The 21,416-nt window shown below is 33.1% G+C and overlaps 2 protein-coding genes across 2 annotated transcripts; one reads left to right on the top strand and one right to left on the bottom strand.

Moving 5' to 3' along the window:
- The first annotated feature begins 3,891 nt into the window (after positions 1 to 3,891).
- LOC145009503 (putative mitochondrial-processing peptidase subunit beta, mitochondrial) lies at positions 3,892 to 6,690 on the top strand. The gene is made up of 9 exons (XM_078968189.1): positions 3,892 to 4,675; positions 4,812 to 4,976; positions 5,077 to 5,214; positions 5,324 to 5,475; positions 5,595 to 5,703; positions 5,791 to 5,889; positions 5,993 to 6,058; positions 6,137 to 6,244; positions 6,323 to 6,690. Exons 1-9 carry the CDS (start codon positions 4,010 to 4,012, stop codon positions 6,407 to 6,409), a joined length of 1,590 nt encoding a protein of 529 aa, XP_078824315.1. The 5' UTR covers positions 3,892 to 4,009; the 3' UTR covers positions 6,410 to 6,690.
- A 601-nt stretch (positions 6,691 to 7,291) lies between these two features.
- On the bottom strand, positions 7,292 to 17,411 carry BGLU40 (beta glucosidase 40). The gene is made up of 13 exons (XM_078968190.1): positions 17,105 to 17,411; positions 15,568 to 15,634; positions 15,152 to 15,210; positions 14,960 to 15,035; positions 14,521 to 14,592; positions 9,922 to 10,009; positions 9,575 to 9,830; positions 8,709 to 8,824; positions 8,308 to 8,531; positions 8,099 to 8,130; positions 7,901 to 8,003; positions 7,710 to 7,818; positions 7,292 to 7,623 (listed from the first exon to the last, which is right to left on the bottom strand). The coding sequence occupies exons 1-13, from the start codon at positions 17,240 to 17,242 to the stop codon at positions 7,449 to 7,451; spliced, it is 1,515 nt and encodes a 504-aa protein (XP_078824316.1). The 5' UTR covers positions 17,243 to 17,411; the 3' UTR covers positions 7,292 to 7,448.
- Between the last annotated feature and the right edge of the window lie 4,005 nt (positions 17,412 to 21,416).

Raw genomic sequence — 21,416 nt, 5'->3', positions numbered from 1 at the left:
TGGTGTACATGCAAACCCTAATGCTTCGGATATAGTTTGTCTAATGCACATGCAATTGAATTATCCAAAGCTATAAACCCTAGATATTACATATTATAAACCGAATTAGGGTTTAGAGAATACCTTTGATTGTTATGTTGCAATAACAATCTATTCCTCCTTGTAATTGGCTTCAGAGTGCTTAGTGCCTCAAGTGTTGCACCTCTAATGGAGTTACAAACACCACTAGCAATAAGGATGAAGGAGGAGAAGAGAAGAGGCACCCAAAAACATCTAGAAACCCTAAGGAACCAGTTGGCCACGTTTTTGGTGCCTAGGGGTCCTTAAATATGTGTGGCTATTATGGTTTTGAACTTAGGAAACCCTAATCTGACTGCTTAAGCTCTAAGCAGTCCATGGACTCCCTCCTTAGAGGCCTTGGACGATTTCTTATGGGTTTCCCCATAGAATTCATCCACTCCATCCTCTATGGAGTCCATTAGCCCAATATTCAACTATCACACAATTGACAGTTCTAGTCCCCTTTATTTAGTTAATGTCTTTTAGCCACAAAATTAATTATCAATTAATTCTTGACTAATATTAATTAAACAATATGATTTCTCCTTTAATATATTATTCTTATAATATATTAATAAATCATAATTAATATACTCTCTCCTTAATTCTTCCTACAAGTTGCTATGGTGAAGGCAACCCAAAAGGACCATGCTCATAATCGGGTCAAGTACATACCAAAATAGTTATGGACTTAGACACTAATCCAACACCAGGAACCGGGTGTTACATACTACTTCTGAATGAGTTAGAAAATTATAACCCCTCTATAGGGTTATGTAATTTTTTGACTTATTCCTTATTAGAGATTTCCTTGTTTTGCTTATTGGAGTCTTGGTCTGAAAACAATAGAGGGATTCTCCTTTAGGTCATTCACCGTTTCCAAGAGTTGTCAACTATATGGTCTCAATCAAAAGATCACGATGTAAGTGTTTTTATGCTTTTCTATAGTTAAATTCGAAAGTAGGTTCCTATAATTAGTAAAAGCTATATCATAGGGTGCATATACGCATATGTATTAATTTGGTTACTCCATTGCGCTAATATAATATGTATTGATGTATAAAAACCCAACGTATGAATAGGCTAACATCGGCCCATTAAGCAAGAGATTTGCAGATTCGTATACACTTGAGGCAACCAAGGATAAATGACACAAAAAAGAAGAACAATTAGAGATGAATAAATATTGAAAATGGAATTGAAAAGGAACAATATGAGAGAGAGAGAGAGAGAGTGAGTGATTGTTTGCTTTAATGCTTACACATGATAAATCAATTGAGCCTCAACAACCTGCTCGATAAATAGATTTGGGTAAGTGATGTTATAGAGACTTTCACAGAGTAAAGGGGAGTCACCATTACTAATACCACCGTCATTTATGCGACTCATCAGAAGAAACAATAGAACATCTCTTGATATCTTGCACATTCATGGTATCGATTTAGAGTCAAATAGGCAACTACTGCGTCTCGGATAAAGGAATCAATCAACTAACATTTAAAGATCTCTTAAGGATGCTACATCCGTTAGCCAAGTCAACAAAAAGACAAGATGTTGAGCACAATCTTAATTGCTTATTGTGGGCTTATATCAGAATCTAGGAACTCCAAAGTATTCAGTGGCAAAACAACTTCTCCACCAATGGTATCGGAAGAATCAAATACACTTGCATATGTTTGAGTACATGGCGTATAAAAAATACTTTAAAGTGGAATTTATGGTGTCTTTTTTTTTTCAAGCATATGTCATGAGAATAATAGTAAGAATATACCCATAACACCTTCTAACTTTAATAAAATCATCCATGTAAAAAGAAGCTAATATATTATATGTATTCTTTTTGATCATTTTACATTTATAAGAAGTTTTTTGCTAAACACTTCAAAGACTACTTATCAATTTATTGCGTTTAAACTTATTCGTTTTTTTAAGTACTCTTTTCTATTACAATATAAGTTAATAAATACTTTTACCGAAAATACCATCTATTTTCAAACTCAATAAGAGACTGTCATAAACCAGGAATGAAGATAGTCTAAACTTTATTCCGTATATATATATATATATATATATATATATATATATATATATATATATATATATATATATATATATATATATATATATATTCTTTTTTTATGTACATATGACATTTAAATTATTTTTTTACACATTTAATTACTTGTGTATTTTTTATCACATATATGACCCATAAATCTAATGGTCGTATATGTGAAAAAAAATTAACTATCATATGTAAAAGTAAAACAAATTTAAAGGTTATATATAAAGAAAATAACTTAGTAGAATAACTATGTTTCGAGTTCAAAAAACACTACTTAAGTTTTGTATAAAAAATATCAACAACTATATTTTGTGCAAATGCCACTTTACAGTAATTGATATTTATAAACGAATGACAAAATATCACCCATAATAATTACTTAATGATAAAATATTAAAGAATCACAAATACCTAAAGAGCATAAAGAGAAAAAAAAAATTGGTTTATATTTTTGCGTTTGTTTTTGCAGAAGGCAAAAGTAAAAATAAAAAAAAATAAGGGAAAATGACTCTTGAGGGTAATTAACTTTTGCGTTTGTACTCATTTGGTCCCTTTTTTTTTTTGTATTTAATATATCATCGAACTTGTTGTTGGTGTTTACCATAGCCCTTTTGACCGGCTTTTGACCTGTGATAGCCGGTCAAAGGGTTATGGTGAACACAAACAACAAGTTCAATGGTATATTGAGTACAAAAAAAAGGAAAGGGACCAAATGAGAACAAACGCAACAGTTAGTTACCCTCCTGATTCATTTTCCCTTTACTCGTTTACAACAAATCCCACATCATCTCCTACTGATATTAATGACTTTATGAGATTCATTAATGCTTCTCTTCAAAACATAACCTATGAAAGGACATTATTCATACATGTACAACTTTGTAATGCACTTGAATATTTATTAGGGAAATCTTGACTAAGCAGACGCATTTCATGACTACATTTACATTTCCAATCAAATGATTTATCGTATCATGGATTCTAGACAAGTCTACAAACGAGTAGAATCACAAGTGCTATCATTTTTTAGTTTACTTAGCTTTAAGATCGAACTCATGGGATAAGATACAACATCAATATGTACAATATTATGGTGATGTGTCTACAAAAACAGCATGATATTGTACATATTGATGTTGTATCTTATCCCATGAGTTCGATCTTAAAGCTAAGTAAACTAAAAAATCACAGCACTTGTGATTCCACTCGTTTGTAGACTTGTCTAGAATCCATGATACGATAAATCATTTGATTGGAAATGTAAATGTAGTCATGAAATGCGTCTGCTTAGTCAAGATTCCCCTAATAAATATTCAAGTGCATTACAAAGTTGTACATGTATGAATAATGTTCTTTTGTAGGTTATGTTTTGAAGAGAAGCAAAAATGAATCTCATAAAATCATTAATATCAATAGGAGATGATGTGAGATTTGTTGTAAATGAGTAAAGGGAAAATGAATCAGGAGAGTAACCAACTGTTACGTTTGTTCTCATTTGGTCCCTTTCCTTTTTTTTGTACTCAATATACCATCAAACTTGTTGTTTGTGTTCACCATAATCCTTTGACCGGCTATCACCGGTCAAAAGAGCTATGGTAAACACCAACATCAAGTTCGATGATATATTGAATACAAAAAAAAGAAAATAGACCAAATGAGTACAAACGCAAAAGTTAATTACTCTCGGGAATCATTTTCCCAAAAAAATAAATAAATAAAAAATCCTAAAGAGCATAAAAAGAAGAAACAGGGTCGTTTTTAGCTCCTCTTTATTCACTTATTACATAACCTTCGTCACCATCGTACGCCCACCCTTCCCCCTTACCCTAATAACCTCCCAATCTCACTTCAGATTGGAATCGCATCAACGCACATCCACCAGCCATGGCGATGCGCCACCTCCTCAAGCTATCTCGCCGCTCTCACCGAGCTTTAGCAGCCACCACCACCATCTCCAGATCCGCTTCGACCGCCACCGCCGTCTCCAGCGTCTCCGACACGCCCACACCAGCTCCACCACATCCTCATCAAATGATCTACGATCGCGTTGCCGAAGAAGTCAAATCGAAGCTCAAGCGACTCGAAAACCCCGACCCTAGGTTCCTCAAACACAACTCGCCTTACCCTACCCTAACCGATCACACATCTATCCTCACCTACCCCGAGACTCGAGTCACCACTCTTCCTAACGGTCTCCGTGTTGCCACCGAGTCTAATCTCGCCTCCCAGACCGCTACCGTTGGGGTATGGATCGATGCAGGGTCAAGGTTTGAGACGGAAGAGAACAATGGTGTTGCTCATTTCCTCGAGCATATGATATTTAAAGGGACATCGAAAAGATCGGTTAGGGATTTGGAGGAGGAAATTGAGAATATGGGAGGACATTTGAATGCGTATACATCGAGGGAACAAACAACTTATTACGCCAAAGTCATGGGAGGAGACGTGCCTAAGGCGCTTGATATTCTATCGGATATATTGCAGAACTCGACTTTTGATGAAAGATTGATCAATCGTGAGCGTGGTGTTATTCTACGTGAGATGGAAGAGGTTTGTGTGTTTGCACTCCTTTTTGCCTTAATTAAATTTGGTTTGTAGGCTAAGATTAGAATCAGCACTCAGTTCCAACTACAGCTATATGATAATAATGTAGAAGCTGTTTTACTGAATGTATATGTTATTTCAGGTGGGAGCACAGACCGAAGAAGTAATCTTCGATCATTTGCATGCTACTGCATTCCAATACACTCCCCTTGGAAGGACCATTCTTGGACCTGCTGAAAACATCCAGAAGATAACAAAGAAAGATATTCAAGATTACATTTCAACCCACTATGCAGCTCACAGAATGGTATCCAACTCAAACTTCAATCTTTCTACAAACCATTTTTAGTATAGTTGGGTTGTGAAGTTATCAACATAGTATGCTGTAAAAATGTTATCTGTCACAGGTAATTTCAGCTTCTGGGGCTGTTAAACATGAGGAACTTGTAGAGCAGGTGAAGAGCATGTTCACAAAACTATCAGCCAATCCCATGACCACAACACAATTGGTAGCCAAGGAGCCTGCAATTTTCACTGGATCAGAGGTTTGTGTTACTGTTTTGGGGTCTTGAAATCATGACATTTGAACAGATAATTCTTTTCCTAGATTAATAAATTAAAGTGATTATGTTACTCAAACTTTGAACTAATCAGGTTCGAATGAGGGATGATGATATGCCTCTTGCTCAATTTGCTGTCGCCTTTAATGGAGCATCATGGACAGATCCTGATTCTATTGCTTTGATGGTGATACAAGCTATGCTTGGATCATGGAACAAATCTGCAGGAGCTGGGAAACATATGGGGTTGGTTTCATTTCATCTTTCTTCGATCTTCAAACCTCTCTTATTATTATTATTATTTTTTTTTAAGCTTGTAAATTTGTTTTTATTATTTTAGTATTAAAATCCTTAATTGTTTACAGCTCACAGCTTGCTCAGCTGGTGGGGATTAGTGAACTTGCAGAGAGCATGATGGCTTTCAACACCAACTATAAAGACACTGGGCTATTTGGTGTTTATGCTGTTGCTAAGGTGAATCTTTGTTATATGAAAAAAAAAGAACAATTTTTTTTAATCTTTTTGAATTAAAGATTGTGAATTATGTGTTTTTCTTTGTAGCCTGATTGCTTGGATGATTTATCTTTTGCAATAATGCAAGAAATTAGCAAACTTTGTTACCGAGTCACAGACGATGATGTTATTCGTGCTCAAAATCAGGTAACTCAGGGTAGTCTGAGTTTAATCATTATTTTATCTTATGTAACAAATTTTATAAAATTTTGGAGGTTTATTAAATTACAATTTGTAACTATTTGCACAGCTTAAATCTTCATTGCTTCTTCACATTGATGGAAGCAGTCCTATTGCAGAGGACATTGGACGACAGGTACACCAGATATTATATTATATTATTATAAAATGTATATTATTAGTTTTTAATGATTTGAAAATTTGATTTTTGCAGTTGATTACTTATGGACGTAGAATCCCATTTGCTGAGTTATTTGCAAGAATCGATGCAGTTGATGCTGCCACCATCAAACGTGTAGCTAACAGATTCATATTCGACCAGGTAATTAATCAAATTTTCAAACTTAGCCCCTGTTGTTTCTTTGTTGTTCGAATTTGACCCTCGAATTAATAATTACAGGACATAGCGATTGCAGCATCAGGGCCAGTGAAGCTATTGCCAGATTACAATTGGTTCCGTCGTCGTACTTACATGCTTCGTTATTAGACACACACACACACACACACACACTTTTGATTTATTTGTGGTTGTGGTTGTGGTTGTGGCTTGTGGTCAATTTATTTTTACAATCATATGCTTTTGCTAAAATCCCTGTTTGTATGGTGGGTAAGACACAAATTTTATGATTTCTTTCCAAGCTAGAATAAAGCCAAGGCTTTTTTTGTATTGCCTCTGTACAAGTTGAATTTTTCACTTTAGACAACCAAAATGTATACTGTGCTACTGAGTACTGAATTTCATTTTATGATTTTTCTTTTTTGTGTCAATAGTGCTTTTTCTGTCTTAGATTTCACTTGGTTTAGGAGTAGAGGTTGAGGGTGTATGTCTTTGCTGTTCTAAATCTTTTATGTTTGGGATAGGATTTTGAAATGTTAAGAAAATCCAAGCTAGGGTACAAGTTCAAAAAATAAAGTTGAGGGGTTATTCTGGACAAGTTGTGAACGTTCTAGAGATTAGCCTTAGGTTGAACCACTTCGCTTCATTTAAATGACTCAAGGAAGGACCTGTTTTTTAAGGGAAAATGAATTGGAGAGGAACTAGTGAAGCATTTCTCGTTCTAGCGTCAAATTCCAATGTTAAAGCTTTTGATGTACTCTTCTTCTCCATGTTAATGCAATCTTTCAACAACATGTTGTTTGGAGCTAAAAGCTACAGTACTTACTATTTATTACAAAATTACCTCAGTCTCATATGGTAGTTGTTTTTTATTAATACAGTTCTACATCACATGTATTCATATATACTCACGTGTACTTCAAACCTAATAACTTAATGTAATTCTTAGTAGTTCATCTAATAAATGGCAACCATAATGCAAGCAATAAACCAAACAGTGTTTGATTGCACAATCAATAATAATATGCTTGCTTCATCAATCCAATGTCTATAAATTATGCATATATGTGCTCATTTTCCTACCTGTATACAACAAATCCAAAACAATTGCTTCATACATTTTTTTTTGTCATTTTTGGATCTCATATTCATAACATTCAAATTGTGAACATGAAAGAATCTTAATCTTCTAACCAGAAGTCAAGAAATTCTTGAACCAAATAGCAGAATCTTTGGCATATCTTTTCAACTTGTCATTATAATCAACAAAATAAAGTCCAAATCTTGAACTGTATCCAGCAGCCCATTCCCAATTGTCCAATAAAGACCATGCAAAATACCCCTTCACATTGCACCCATCTTCCCTGCTCATTTTACCAAAAAAATAATATTATTATTAAATTGATAATTATATTGTTATTAAAAAAAATAAAAAATTGAATTGGCTTACTTAATGGCAGCTAGCAAGTTTGTGAGATAGTCGTTATGGTATTTCACCCTTTTTTCATCTTTTAATGCGTTCTTGAGAGAGATAAATGGGCTGTTTGCGTCATCCATCCCTGTGTGAACCAAAGCATATTAGATTATTATAAGGTACAGTTATCCATAGACAAAAAAAAATAATAATAATAAAAAATTTACCATTTTCAGTGATAATGACTAGAGGATTCCCATATTTGTTCTTGACGTAATTCAATAAGCTTCTTAACCCTTCTGGCACTATGTATAACCATATAGAATTTGCCTACAAAATACAACAAACCAAACCACTATAATTATCAATAAATAATTTCTGATTAACAAAAGAGGTCCAAAAAACTCATAAAAGATTTAATGTACCCGATCGCCCATGGCTTTCCCGTCTTTCCATGCTAAAAAGAGTAAAAAAAAAAACGTATTTTTAGATCACTGGTAAAAATAATATATTACTATAATACAAAGCTCTATTGAGTTGTACATTGCAACTCAATAGTATACCCATATTTAAAACGTGTGGCTTTTGTACTAGGGTTTAGAAAAACCAAAGTAGATGTTTTTGAACGACTTACGAAGTGTAAGAGAACCCGAATCAGCAAGAGAGTCATTGAGCAAAGTACCAATGATGCTAGTGGAGTTATGCCATGCGTACCAAGTTGTGTAGTGATTTATTCCAACAAAATCTATCGAACCCTTGAGGAGATACGATTGAAGTTTAGAAAATCTTGGTAGGCGGTCTCCGACTCTAGTCCTCATTGAGCTCGGGTAATCTCCGAACATTATAGGATCAAGAAACCTGTTATTTTTTTTAAAAATCTGGTAAGCTATATATTAATGTTTTTCTTTTAAAAACGAGTTACTAGAGAAAGTTGAGAAAATGAAACTTTGAATTAAGTCCTAGCATTTTACAAATATGTCTTTATTTAATTTTTATTTTCATTTTAATAGGTGGGGATTTGTTAAACAAGTATACCATCCCAGTTGGAAATCTTGTGCTCGTTGCGTCGCGTCAATATCCTCGGTTTTATTTGAACCTGGCACGTACCACATGACATCAAATGCGACACCAATGCGCCCATTTTGCTTTGACTACATTAACAACAATGAACATGATTAACCGATTCACATATTTGTTATAAACATGACTTTTTTACTTAATTGACTTAATAAGTACATGACTTTATCATGTAAGTTATATACTAGCGTTTCTTGTTAATGTAAAAAAGTACAACTTAATAGAAAAAACAAGACAAATGGACATTTTTGTAATAAAATCGTACATTTATAAAGGTTATTGTCATTTATTCTTTCGTTAAATGCAAGGAATAACAATATATTTTTTTTACTATAGCATCCCATTTTCGTTTTATTTCTATCACAATATTGTACAGTCATTTTTTCTTATTAAAACATTATACTCTAAAAAAAAATCAATGCAATTATAACCTTCTACGTTAACTTATTTTCTTATTAGAACATCATATTTTAAATATTCTACGGTTTCTGCTCATTTATGGCAATTGAAAATTGTTTATATTTGGATGCAACTACACGTTTATTTTAAATATTCTACCCATTTGCAATTGAATTAGGACATTATACTTTAAATATTCTACCCTACCCATGTATAGTGATGAAAATTACTTTATACTTGAATGCCATAGCTACACATTTATTTTATTTTTCTATACTTTAAATATTCTATCCATTTACATCAAATACAAAGTGCTTTGTATAATTGTATTTCGATATTGTGGCTACAATCAACTAGATTTTTCAAACTGAAATATCATAATAGAAATATATGGAAGCTATAAGCAACAAATAAAGATGATGTACCTTGTATTTTCTTTTGTAGACATCAAATGCAGCTGCGTGTGAAAGAAGAACATTATGAGCAACGATGTAGGGTTCAGTCGCCGAGTTTCCAGCCCTACAAAACAATCGAAGAAGAATGGAACAACGACCAGGTGCTTGAAGCCCTACATCATACCCTTGTACTGTAAAAGTATGAGGTTCATTAAACGTCATCCAATTCTTCACCCGATCCCCAAATTTCTCAAAACACGTCTCCGCATACGTCGCAAAATCCTTACTGCATCACACAATAAAACCAAATAATCATATGAAATCATCAACTTTTGGAGTTTTTAATTTCAGATGATATAATAAGTAAGAAATATCACATGATTCGGGGGTCGAGCCATCCATTATATCTGTCTGCCAGAGCTTCAGGAAGGTCCCAATGGTAGAGGGTCACGTATGGTTCGATTCCTAGGCAGGTTTCATTTAAAAAATAGTGTAAGATTTTAATTATATTAATTTAAAGATTTTTGTGTGTGTGTGGGTTAACTCATTTAAAAATAAGTGATAGTAATGAGTTTTAATGTGTATAGAAGTGTTTAATATATTTTTTTTTTTGAAAAGTGTTAAATTATATAAAATATAAACATAAAAAATCTAATAGTTTTTTGTAACGTCCGCATATTCAAGCTGATCAATTTAGAGATAATAAGCATTAAAAATGAATTTTTTGATAGAAGATTATTTAGAATAAATAATCTTAACCAAAATATAGTATATGTCACAAAAATTCCGTACATATAAAGAACGTTGGAATCCGACTTATAACGAAGAAGTTATGACTCGTCGATGTTTTACGACAAAACCGACACAACACTGCATATCGTAAGAAGTGAATTTTTGATAAACTACTTTTTAGCCTTATTAATCTAAACGAAAATTGTAGTAAATGTTAAAGTGAGAGCGTGCATATAGAGAAAGTCCAAATCTGACTTCGTTTGAGAAAGTTATGATTTTTCTAAGATTTAGCATAGCAATATACAGCTCGAAAATCAAATTTTAGATCGATCAATTTTTAGCCGACACAACCTAAATGAGAATTGAATATCTCATTAATAGGAGCTCAATGATATAAAGATAGTTGAAAACGGACGTCAGATGACAAAGTTATGAATTTTTAACGGACTTTAACTGTCTAAGTCTGTTAAAATATAAATTTAAAAATAAATTCAAAACTAGTCAACGGAGTCTAAACGAAAGTTGTAGATCCCGTCGATACCTACGTGTGGATATAAAAGACCTCAAAAACAGAGCTCATATGTGAAAGCTACAAATTTTAAAAGATAATTAGTTTTTGAAGTAATCTGCGAGTGACTCATGATACAATCTGAGCCACTACTTCCTCACCACGACTTGCCACCAAATGGTGACATGTGGCATGGGAATGCTCAATGTTCAGCAAGGGAAAGCTCAGTGTTGGTCCATCAGACAGTCTATAAATAGAGGCGTAAATCACTTCATTTATTCATACATTCTAACCAATTCTCTCCAAAACACTCCGGAACTTTCTAAGCATTTCCCTAGCACCTCCTAGGTGTTAGTAGCGAGTCCTGAAGCACCAGAAGGCCCAGAGAAGAAGAACTTTCAACTCAGAAGTTCTACCCGCGCAGAGCCTGATTCCTCGCTAAACTCCCTTGTAAGTGAGTTGTGCTTACCATATTTTAAGTATAACTTATGTTTAAGTTCATTATCATTATTATGAACCTATAAACAAAATTTATCAGTAATTCAAATTTGTTATACTGATTGATCTACTTACGTGGATGATGTTTATGTTGTGATTTAGTGAGGTGTTTAAAGTGAGATTTTCAAACCGTATACTTCGTATACCAAACGAACCCTACCTCCGATATGATTCTACCTGGTTGTTCATTACTTGATAGATCATGAAAGTAGACTTTGAGTTAATGATGAATCTAGACTAATAATTAGTCGCAATAAATATTAGACTAAAATCTAGTAATAATGATATTATGTTTCGTTAAAGCAAAAAGAAATTGTTAGAAGCGAAGTGTTGTCCGAATTTCGAGTCATTACTTTAATATGTGAATATATAGTCCATTTCGTGAACATGATTTTAATACCAGTATTAATTAAAGTATTAAATATGTTTATGTGTGAAATATTTGATATTTCCTGAAATACATGTTAGGAGCATATTTGACAATGTGAAACTAGACATGTGAAACTGGACAAAACTACAAAATTAGTCACTGTGGTATTCAAAAAACTTTAGATAGGGTCCAAAAAGTTTCTAACTTGTATGGATTGTCCAAAATCAAAAATTTTCTTTGGTTTTGGTCCTAAAAAACTTGAAAAGACAATTATACCCTTATTTATTTGTTTTTACAATTTTTTTTACATTTTATTAAGATTTTCAAAATAATAAAAAAGAAAATGGGTAAAACTCGTTATCTCTCTCTCTCTCTCTCACACACACACACACAGACACACACACACATCTACACACACAAGCAATGAAACCCAGAAGGCTAGAACATTCCCTGACGTATCTCATCCTCCAGTTTATCTCATGGACCACACCTCCCTTTCTCTTCATACCCCACAAACATGTTTCACACACATAAACACTAGTTTATGGGTTTTTTTTTTCTAGATTTGTGATTGTATACAAAACCCAGTTTCAAATTTCAATTAGAAGCTCAAATTTCATACACATACACACTATTTTCGTGCTTTATCGTCTGGATTTCTCAACCAAGTTTGCATCCGGTCTTACCCTAATTTATCCCACACTTATCAGCAAAAGAACGAAGACACATCATCTACAAAAAAAATATTTATTTGAATCTCGCGATTACAACAATAACAGGGGATCTGATGGCGATTTGCCATTGCAAGATTTGATGGCGCTTTATGATTGCATGATCTAGGTTTATTTCACCGTATTTCAGCGTCATAGAGGAGGCTGCGAAAGGGTCAATGGTGGTTACATTGGGGTTATTGACGGAGAGATCATGGAAATGGAGTTTCCATTCACAACCGTAGACCTTGTGAAGGACCAGTCGAAAGAATCTTCATCGATGGGTGGTTTTGAAACGTCGATTTGGATGAAATCAATGCTTCAACCCCCTACTAGATCGGAACGACACAACCACTAAGTTTCTTCACGTTTGTAAAGCTAAACCCGGATCTTTTATTGTGTGTGTATGTATGTATGTGTTGAACCAAGTTGTAGCCACGCGAAACGAATCAATTCCTCGACAGTGAGATGCGATTCCATCAAGGCTTAATTTGAAATGGCGTTAGGAAGAAGAATTGATCAAAATGTTGTATTTTCTTGACTTTTTACATGCTCATCGATGATTGAGGGTTGGGTCGGTTTTGCTAGTTAAATTCTCAAAGTGTGTATTTGATTTGTAGGTCAATGAAATATATGTCATTTGTAATTTCAGTGTGCATATGTATGTGTTTTTCTTGCATATGAAATGAAGAAGATGGCTCAAAGATGATAGAGGAAGAAAGAGGGAATTAGGGTAGAGGTAGAGGGAGAGGAAGAGAGAGAGAGAGAGAGAGAGAGAGAGAGAGAGAGAGAGAGAAGTGTGTGTATTTGATTTGTAGATCAATGAAATATGTCATTTGTAATTTCAGTGTGCGTATGTATGTGTTTTTCTTGCATATGAAATGAAGAAGATGACTCAAAGATGATAAAGAAAGAAAGAGGGAATTAGGGGGGGGGGGAGAGAGAGAGAGAGAGAGAGAGAGAGAGAGAGGAGATGAGGCAGGGGAGAGGTAGGAGGGTATTGCTATGGTGGGTGGGCCTATTTTTTTATTTTTATTTTTAATTAATAATTTATTAAAAGAAATATATAAAAAAATACAAAAAAGAAATCAAAAGAGCAAAACCGTCCTTTCAAGTATTCTAAAGACTAAAACCATCGAAATTTCTCAATTTTTAGACAAAAACTACAGAAAATTCTTGTTTTTAGCCCTTCCATGCATGTTGAAAACTTTTTAAATTCTATCCAAAATTTTTTGGAAACCACAAAGACTAAATTTAGAGTTTTGTTTGTGAAACTAACATGAATTATCTTTTTTATTTATCATTTTGTTTTATTTTTCTTCTAAATGTATAATTTCATATGGTAGACAAGTTAGCATATCATCCTTTTATGTTTTGTTTTTGTGTTTTACATATTTGTTTTATGATATTTATTGTTCCGCTTATAGGTTAGGTTTTATTTATTTATTCATATTTTGGTTTATTAACTTATTGACTTTTTTTTTTTTTTTTTTTTTTTTTTTTTTTTTTTTTTTTTTTTTTTTGACTCGGGTGCATGTTCTTGGATTTATTTTATTGTACTATGATTTACTAATTTATTCTCTTACTACTCACTTTGATGGTTTATACTACACTCCTAGTTTGCATATTTTATAAGTTTTTATTCTAGCAAAATGTGAAATGTCATGTTTGTGACATAGTTCATTTATCCGTGATTGGATACATGATTGTCGACATTTACCTTAAAACTTTTATTTTAATGAGATTCACAAGATCTATTGTTTAATAAATTGTTTCTTTCTAATTTATTATATACAAAAACCAAATTAGCATTTTACCCTTCTTTTAGTTTTAACTTTAAAATAATGCTATCATTCAAAACCTTATTTTTCCTTTTCCATCACAAACATAACACATACCAATTTACTTTTTTACCCTTGTTGTTTTTTAGACGTTTTTATATATAATTAAACATAATCTGTCAAATACTAAAAAATAACTCATCAAATTATCGTGTTTGATATCATATGAGTTAGTTTAAACACTTTTAAAATTCTATTTTAATATCATAACGACTAGTAAACAGCTTTTAAGGAAACATAAGCTATTTTAAATAAAGAATAACCAACACCCACTTAATATAAGAAAAAAAATTGAAAGACACGAAAAATATACATACCGTGGGCTAATAAAGAGTTGATAAGAGTGTTGTAGTGATCAATTCCAGCCTGGTTGATCGCACCACTACCATCTGCGGACACAAAAAACCAATTAACTTCATGGATTTAAAAAGGATAAAATACAATAAATATTTTGTGTTTTATTTTTATAATAACATTTCACTGAGGTTTGTTTTTATTACAATATTATGTTTTAAAAACTATATTTTCTTATGACAATACCATACAAAATCTCAAATGGAAAAAAATTTGGACCATTAGAATAAGTAAAAATTTCAAATTATAATATCAGAATAAAAAAATTAAACACATCGTGTTATAATTAAGTAGATTTTTTCAAAAGAATCTATAGAAATAAAATATTTTATCAAACACAAGTAATCTTTAATATATATAAAGTTGAAAATTCTTAATATATATAAAGTTGAAAATTCTTACTAGGAAAAATTCTTGGCCATGAAATCGAGAATCTATAAGCATCCATGCCCATATCCTTCATCAGTTGTATGTCACCCTGCATTTTATGTTCTATTAAATGTGATAGTGTTTGCGCATTATGAATTGGAAAAAGAAAATGAAACTTTTAACACCTTTAATATTTGTAGTGTTAAATAGAAGAAAGATACTTGCCTCATATAAGTGGTATTGATCAACTGCAACGTCAGCATTACTGAAATCAGTTACTTTACCTAAAAAAATTCAATGTCGAAAGAGTAAATCACATAGGATGAATTGCATATAAACCCCATAAAGTTTTTTTTTTTTTTTTTTTTTTTTTTTTTTTTTTTTTTTTTCCTACTTAGAACCTTGGTTTATTTTCTAACTCATTTATTACCATATATCTTTATAATTGATAACATATATCTTTTTTGTTCTTATATTTGTTTCATCATAAGAAGAAAAAAACTTTCAATCTCCAAGACATGTATCCCGATTTATCCATTTATTTATCGGTACAGATTAAATGTAAAGATACATATAATATTTATATGGATCATATCAATATTTATTGTTTTACAAACTTCTAGTGGACATAAAAATGTTACCAAATGTATGAGCAAATTTGTCCCAAATAGCTGGACCCCTTCCATCTTCCTTCACAGCTCCTTCGTACTGTAAATAAGTAAATATAAAAAAAAATGATAAGAAGAAAAATATCGTATCAACAACCATTGTATGAATTTATGTAACAAAAAAAATATATTTTAATAATCCACATAAATGTATAATATCGTAAGGTTACAATTTAAATGCATATTGTCGTTTTTAATACAATTTCTAGACTCTATCAAATCGTAGAAGAAACCCTACCCTTTCCATAAATAGAAGCATAAGTGTGCATCATGTGATCTAGTCATTGTCCACTTTTATCAAAGAATAGTTGTATAAGTGATTAAGTAGTTGAAATTGTCTACTACTTAAGTAGGTATTTAAAATATTTTTTGGAAATAAAATTAAAATTATTTAAGAAAATCTATTAAATTAAGTAAATAATTAAACGTAAAAAAATCAGTATTTCCCAAGATGGAAACACTATCCTTTCTATGTACGCACGGCAATACGTATACGTAATCGATATATGTGTTGTTTATAACTTTATATTCTGTTATGTATTTCAAATAAATTGATAAATCTAAGCGTAAAAGACAAAGATCTAGCATCATAAATGTCTAATGTACTTGAGTTAGAGTCATATTTAAAGACTAGAAAACAAAAATACACACCCACCTAGGAATTGTTGCTTTGATCGAAATATACCAAATACCATCTAATAATAACAAGAAAACATTCCCAGCAATATAATAATAATAACAAAAAAGTTACAATAGAAAATGTAATATTACGAAATGGAAGATTTTGTAGGAATGGAAGTTTGTAATCGTATAATTTTTGGTTCAAAATGAATAAAACAATTTAAAATATACAATATTTCTTTTTTTAAATGGTTGTAAAATATATAACAAGAAGAAAACAGAATCGTATGGGTCCTTTTCATCGGATTGGATAACTGCAACGGCAATACATCATATTTTATACTTTTTAGTTTCTATAGATATATTTTAATTCAATTATATATCAAATATTTATACATTAATAAAATTTTATGGTAATATTGGTATATGTATCTTCTTGAAAATAACCCCACATGATAATATTGGCATATGTATCAAAAACAATTCATCCCAAGTAGAAACAAATCCAGTTCATTTTCTCAATATATTCAATGTAACCTTGCTATGCGATTTCTTGGGTTTTTTCTTAAAATAAAATTAAAATTTCGTTAAAAAAATATGGAATCGATTCAATATCAGTTCTTTCGCCATTCTAAAATCCAAAGAACTGATGTAATCGGTTAAAGATCCCGTTCCAACATTCCAATAACCACCAGTTTTAGTTTCAGAACCAGTTTCATGGAATCTGATTGGTTATGTATAAAATATAAATTTGATATTTGTTTAGCTTTTAAATCAGAAAATATATGTATAGAATTATTATACATGTAATTTAATGTAGAAACCGCGTATGGCTATTAATAGATGAGTGCACTATTATTTACTATTAATATTTACAAGAAGAGGAAACCTGATAAGCAGAAGATGCGGTTCCAAAAACAAAACCATTTGGAAAGCTTTTTCTGTTAATCTCAGCAGAAGAACATCCATGGAAGAAAAGCATCATCCCGAAAGCTAAAAATACAACCATTTTCATCCTCAACAGCATTAATTATTCCTCCACCTGTATGTTGATGCCGATGGATAGATGGATGGGTGGTTTATAAGAGGAGATTGATAAAGAAAGTGGTGGCGGAAGGTGGCGGATTAAGGAATCGGAGAAGAGTGTAAATTATGGAGATTGGTAGAAATGGGAGAATGTTTGTGGGTTTTGCACCGAGATTGGTGGAGAATTTATATCAAATCGAAGGAGAGAGGGAGGTTGGGTGTGGTGGTGGGGCCGTTAGGGTGGAACTGGTGTTTGCCGGAATGTAGGAAGTCCTAGTTTCACACTCTTAAAACACTAATTGACAAAAAAAAAAAAAAAAATTTCAAATATGTATTTTTGTTTTTCTATATTATATAATAAATAATATATATTTACAACAACCTCAAAATGTATAAATTGTTACTAACTTTGTATGTATATAAGAATTTAAAATAGATTTATGGTTTTTAGATTGTCTCAAGAAAATACACAATCCTTTTTAATAAGATTTCAATGTAGATTTTCTTAATTGTTTAAGACCACATTTGTAATAACAGTTTTAATTCATGAATTTGTTTTTTATCAACTTGATTATTAATCAAATGCTCTTATATCATAAAAATCTAATAGACCAACAACACTACAACTTGGTGGTTGAAATATAAAATTCTATAAAAAAAAGTCAAAGGTCCAAACGTAAGTAATAGTGAGTAATTCTATTAGATCCTCACTCCGGCACATTCTTTTCCATCTCATATTTAGGCCAAACAACTATATTGGCACGACTCACAGCCAAGTCTGGAACTCGATAAAGGTGCCGAAACATCCAGTCACATGCCTTATGTAGAGCAAATCATGCAACTCACACAACCTTATTGCCGACTAACATCCGAAAAAGAGACAATACCATGTACACGCACGTCAGAATCTGTTTCCTCACCAACATTATAAATATTTCATCCTGCATATAAGGTATCAACAAGTAACAATTTACTTTCAAATTCTCTCTACCTGCAATTTACGATACTTTCAAATTCTCTATATTGTTCTCATACACTATTGATTATTGATTATGGTTCACCCCATTATTGTCTTTATGATCAACATGCCAATTAGCTAAGTAAGAAGACTCTAAGCTCTTTATATATCCATTTATAACCCTCTCCCTCCTAAACTTGGATGCATCACTTAACACAAAAAAATATTATCATTGATATGAGATTTACCCTAACATGACTTATCATAATGTAACATTCTGTTTAAAATAAAAATAAACAAAATAAACCCTAAAATCCCGAGATGTATTATATATATATATATATATATATATATATATATATATATATATATATATATATATATATATATATATATATATACACATATACATATTAGCCCTAAATCCGTAATAAATTATCAGTGTTATCCATAAAGAGTTAAATATTATAATTTCGATAATTTGTAACAATTGGACTTGAAATGTAGAGAATTTCCTAGAGCATGAGTTGTTTGGTAAATTATGGATTTAATTTGAAAAAAAAAATTGAAAGGGAGGGACTGAAGTGTAAAATGGACATAAGTTTGAAATGGAGGAGGCAGGGATAGAACCCGTCACCCCCTCCCATTGTTCCCTCATTTAAGATCGCAACAACCCCAAACCCTAACCCTAAAAGTGTGCAACCGCCACCCTTATCACCCACACCTCCAACCGTCGCCATCTTCCTCGTCACCGTCGTGAACCACCGAGCCGACACCGTTGCTACTTCCGTTGTTGATGAAGATGAAGACTGACGTTGGGATGCCGTGATAGTGGGCAGTCGAAGGATCAGAATATCGTGGTTGTTGCCACTATCCTCGATGATGGACACAACCACCATCTCTCCGCCACAATCACCCATTTTTTCTCTCCGCTTTCGTTCAGACACGTTGCTAGCCCGTCGCTGCTGCCGCTCAAAGGAATCCTCCTTCTACTGCTTCGGTCGTCATTCACCACCCCGAAGGAGGTCGTTGTGGGCACTCGTGTGTGTGTGTTTCGCATGTATGTATGTGTTTTGCTGTATAACTACTCGTCGTGTGCATTTCGTTGGCCGGAAAGCGAGAAGAACCACCATGGCAACTAACCATGGTGGTTGCCACCTTACTGACATTTTTTGCCGCCGCCAGCCACCGTGTGAGGTGTCTGTGTGCGTGTAATATTGTGTGTACATGTATTTTCTGCGTGATTGTTGTTGTGGGAGTTGTTTGTTTGGATTCTAACTCAAAATCACCATTACCGCCGTGAGTGGGTTGTTTCCGCTACGAACCTCTGCCCGACCACCACTGCCTGAGGTGGCAGTGGGTGGTGCCCGACTTATTACACATTAATTTTTACCTAAGCATCTAACTTTAGTCCGAGTGGCACGATTTCGGGGTTGGAAGCCTTAATTAGGGTTTAGAAAACCCTAATGTCAAGAAAACCCTAATGTCAAGAAAACCCTAGTTTTGGAGCTTTGTCGGGACCTGCGTTAAAACTGTTAATTGAACTTTAAAATTATACTCGGTAATGCCCCACGATTAAATTATTGCAGTATTAAACTTAATGAATTATTTCCTTAAAGGGTTAAGTGTTGAACACTAACCCTAGTTATGATTTCATGTGGAAAACCCTGAAATTGGGAAGCTCTATTTGGATAATGATCAGGTGCGTAATTGAGATATTGATTGGATTATTATTTCACCCGAAAATAACTAAGTCAAACCTCAATCAGTCCCCCCCTTAGATGATTAAGTCCTTAATGGGTTAAGTGTTCTTACTTAACCTAACCATCATTTTATGTGGAACCCTAATCGTCCTTTCATGTGAAATAGTCACTGTTGCAAGTGACTATTACTAGTGATCGGGTATTGACTCTAGTATCTTCATGTCAGTGATTGGAAGTGAGTTGAAGCAGGTAGAGTTTTTCTGTAACGTCCCAAAAATAATGACATAAAATATTAGTTTTTAAATTAATAAATCGTAATTACATATTATATCCATAAAACCAAGGTAATCAAGATTTATCAAAACATCATCAAATTAAAGTAAATCACAGAATGCGGAAACATGTGGTGTGTGCTATGCAATCATCCCGAGCACTTCCAATTGAAAACCGAAGTACCTGAAACATAAACTGAAAACCGTAAGAACAAAGCTTAGTGAGTTCCCCAAGATACCTCATACCATACATAACTAAGCACATAATGAGCCCCGTGCACGAAGTGTAACGAGTCCCGTCCACACTCACATAATGGGCCCCACATACTGAGATATGGGCCATGCCTACACTCACATAACGGGCCCCGCCCACACTCACATAATGGGCCCCACCCACTGTGTAACATCTCGACTCCATGGTACAAATTTAAATGTTTATTATATTCATAATGATAGGGTACCTCGAGTAAAGACTGAGATTGGCAGTGTGATTTTAGAACCAACTCGACGAATTGGAAGACTTAACTCGACGAGTTAGAGCTGAGTGTGAAAGCCCTAATTTTTTTGGGTTTGCACCCTATTTAAAGGACCTTAAGTCCTTTACCCTACCTCCTTCATCACCTTATCACCCAAAGATAAACCTTAATCGATCTATCTTCCATTTTGAGAGTTTGTAAGGCTAAGAGTGTGTGTTTTGGTGGAATCCTTGAAGAAATTTGAAGAGTAAAGGGCTTGGAACAAGAAGGAGTCTATAGATCCGACATCATATTAATTTTAGCTGTCATTTGAAGGTAAAAAGCCATTACCTTGATTACTTGTTTGTAGATCTCTCCATTAGAGAGTTTATGGTCATTTCTATCTTCTTCTTGAGTCATTATTGGTTTTGAGTATGATTTGAAGCTAATACTTAAGATCTGGACACTACTAGGCCCTTTAGGCCTAATGACTCAAGCTTTATCAAGCGTTGGCCAATCTTCATGCCTTAAATCCCCTTGTTGAGCCTTGTTTTGGCAAAGTAGCCCCTAAATGCTATGCATGGATGTAAAGCTTACAACTTTACGTGGTATCTCAACCCTAGAAGGCTAGATCTAGAGTTTGGGGACATAGTCTCGCTTAAAAGCGTCTGAATGAGAGAAAGGGCTGAAGGAACTCGATGTGTTGGTTAGGGTTATCCTTGATATTTTGGACACTGTACACACTCGATGAGTTGGTGAGACAGCTCGACGAGTTGACTTGAATTTT

The sequence above is a fragment of the Lactuca saligna genome, chromosome 8 (genome assembly GCF_052625555.1).
Source record: "Lactuca saligna cultivar CGN05327 chromosome 8, ASM5262555v1, whole genome shotgun sequence".
Classification (NCBI taxonomy): domain Eukaryota; kingdom Viridiplantae; phylum Streptophyta; class Magnoliopsida; order Asterales; family Asteraceae; genus Lactuca; species Lactuca saligna.
The sequence above is the reverse complement of the archived record's forward strand: the minus strand, read 5'-3'. Positions and strand labels throughout refer to the sequence as shown.

What these genes read in the sequence shown, in the direction of transcription:
- LOC145009503 (XM_078968189.1), top strand. Translation starts at nt 4,010, where the DNA reads ATGGCGATGCGCCACCTCCTCAAGCTATCTCGCCGCTCTCACCGAGCT. An exon ending in CAATTTTCACTGGATCAGAG is followed by an intron (nt 5,215 to 5,323) that starts GTTTGTGTTACT and finishes TGAACTAATCAG; the next exon opens with GTTCGAATGAGGGATGATGA. An exon ending in GGAGCTGGGAAACATATGGG is followed by an intron (nt 5,476 to 5,594) that starts GTTGGTTTCATT and finishes AATTGTTTACAG; the next exon opens with CTCACAGCTTGCTCAGCTGG.
- BGLU40 (XM_078968190.1), bottom strand. Translation starts at nt 17,242, where the DNA reads ATGCTGTTGAGGATGAAAATGGTTGTATTTTTAGCTTTCGGGATGATG. An exon ending in CCGCATCTTCTGCTTATCAG is followed by an intron (nt 15,635 to 17,104) that starts GTTTCCTCTTCT and finishes ACTTATTTACAG; the next exon opens with TACGAAGGAGCTGTGAAGGA. An exon ending in TTCGGGTTCTCTTACACTTC is followed by an intron (nt 8,131 to 8,307) that starts GTAAGTCGTTCA and finishes TACTCTTTTTAG; the next exon opens with CATGGAAAGACGGGAAAGCC.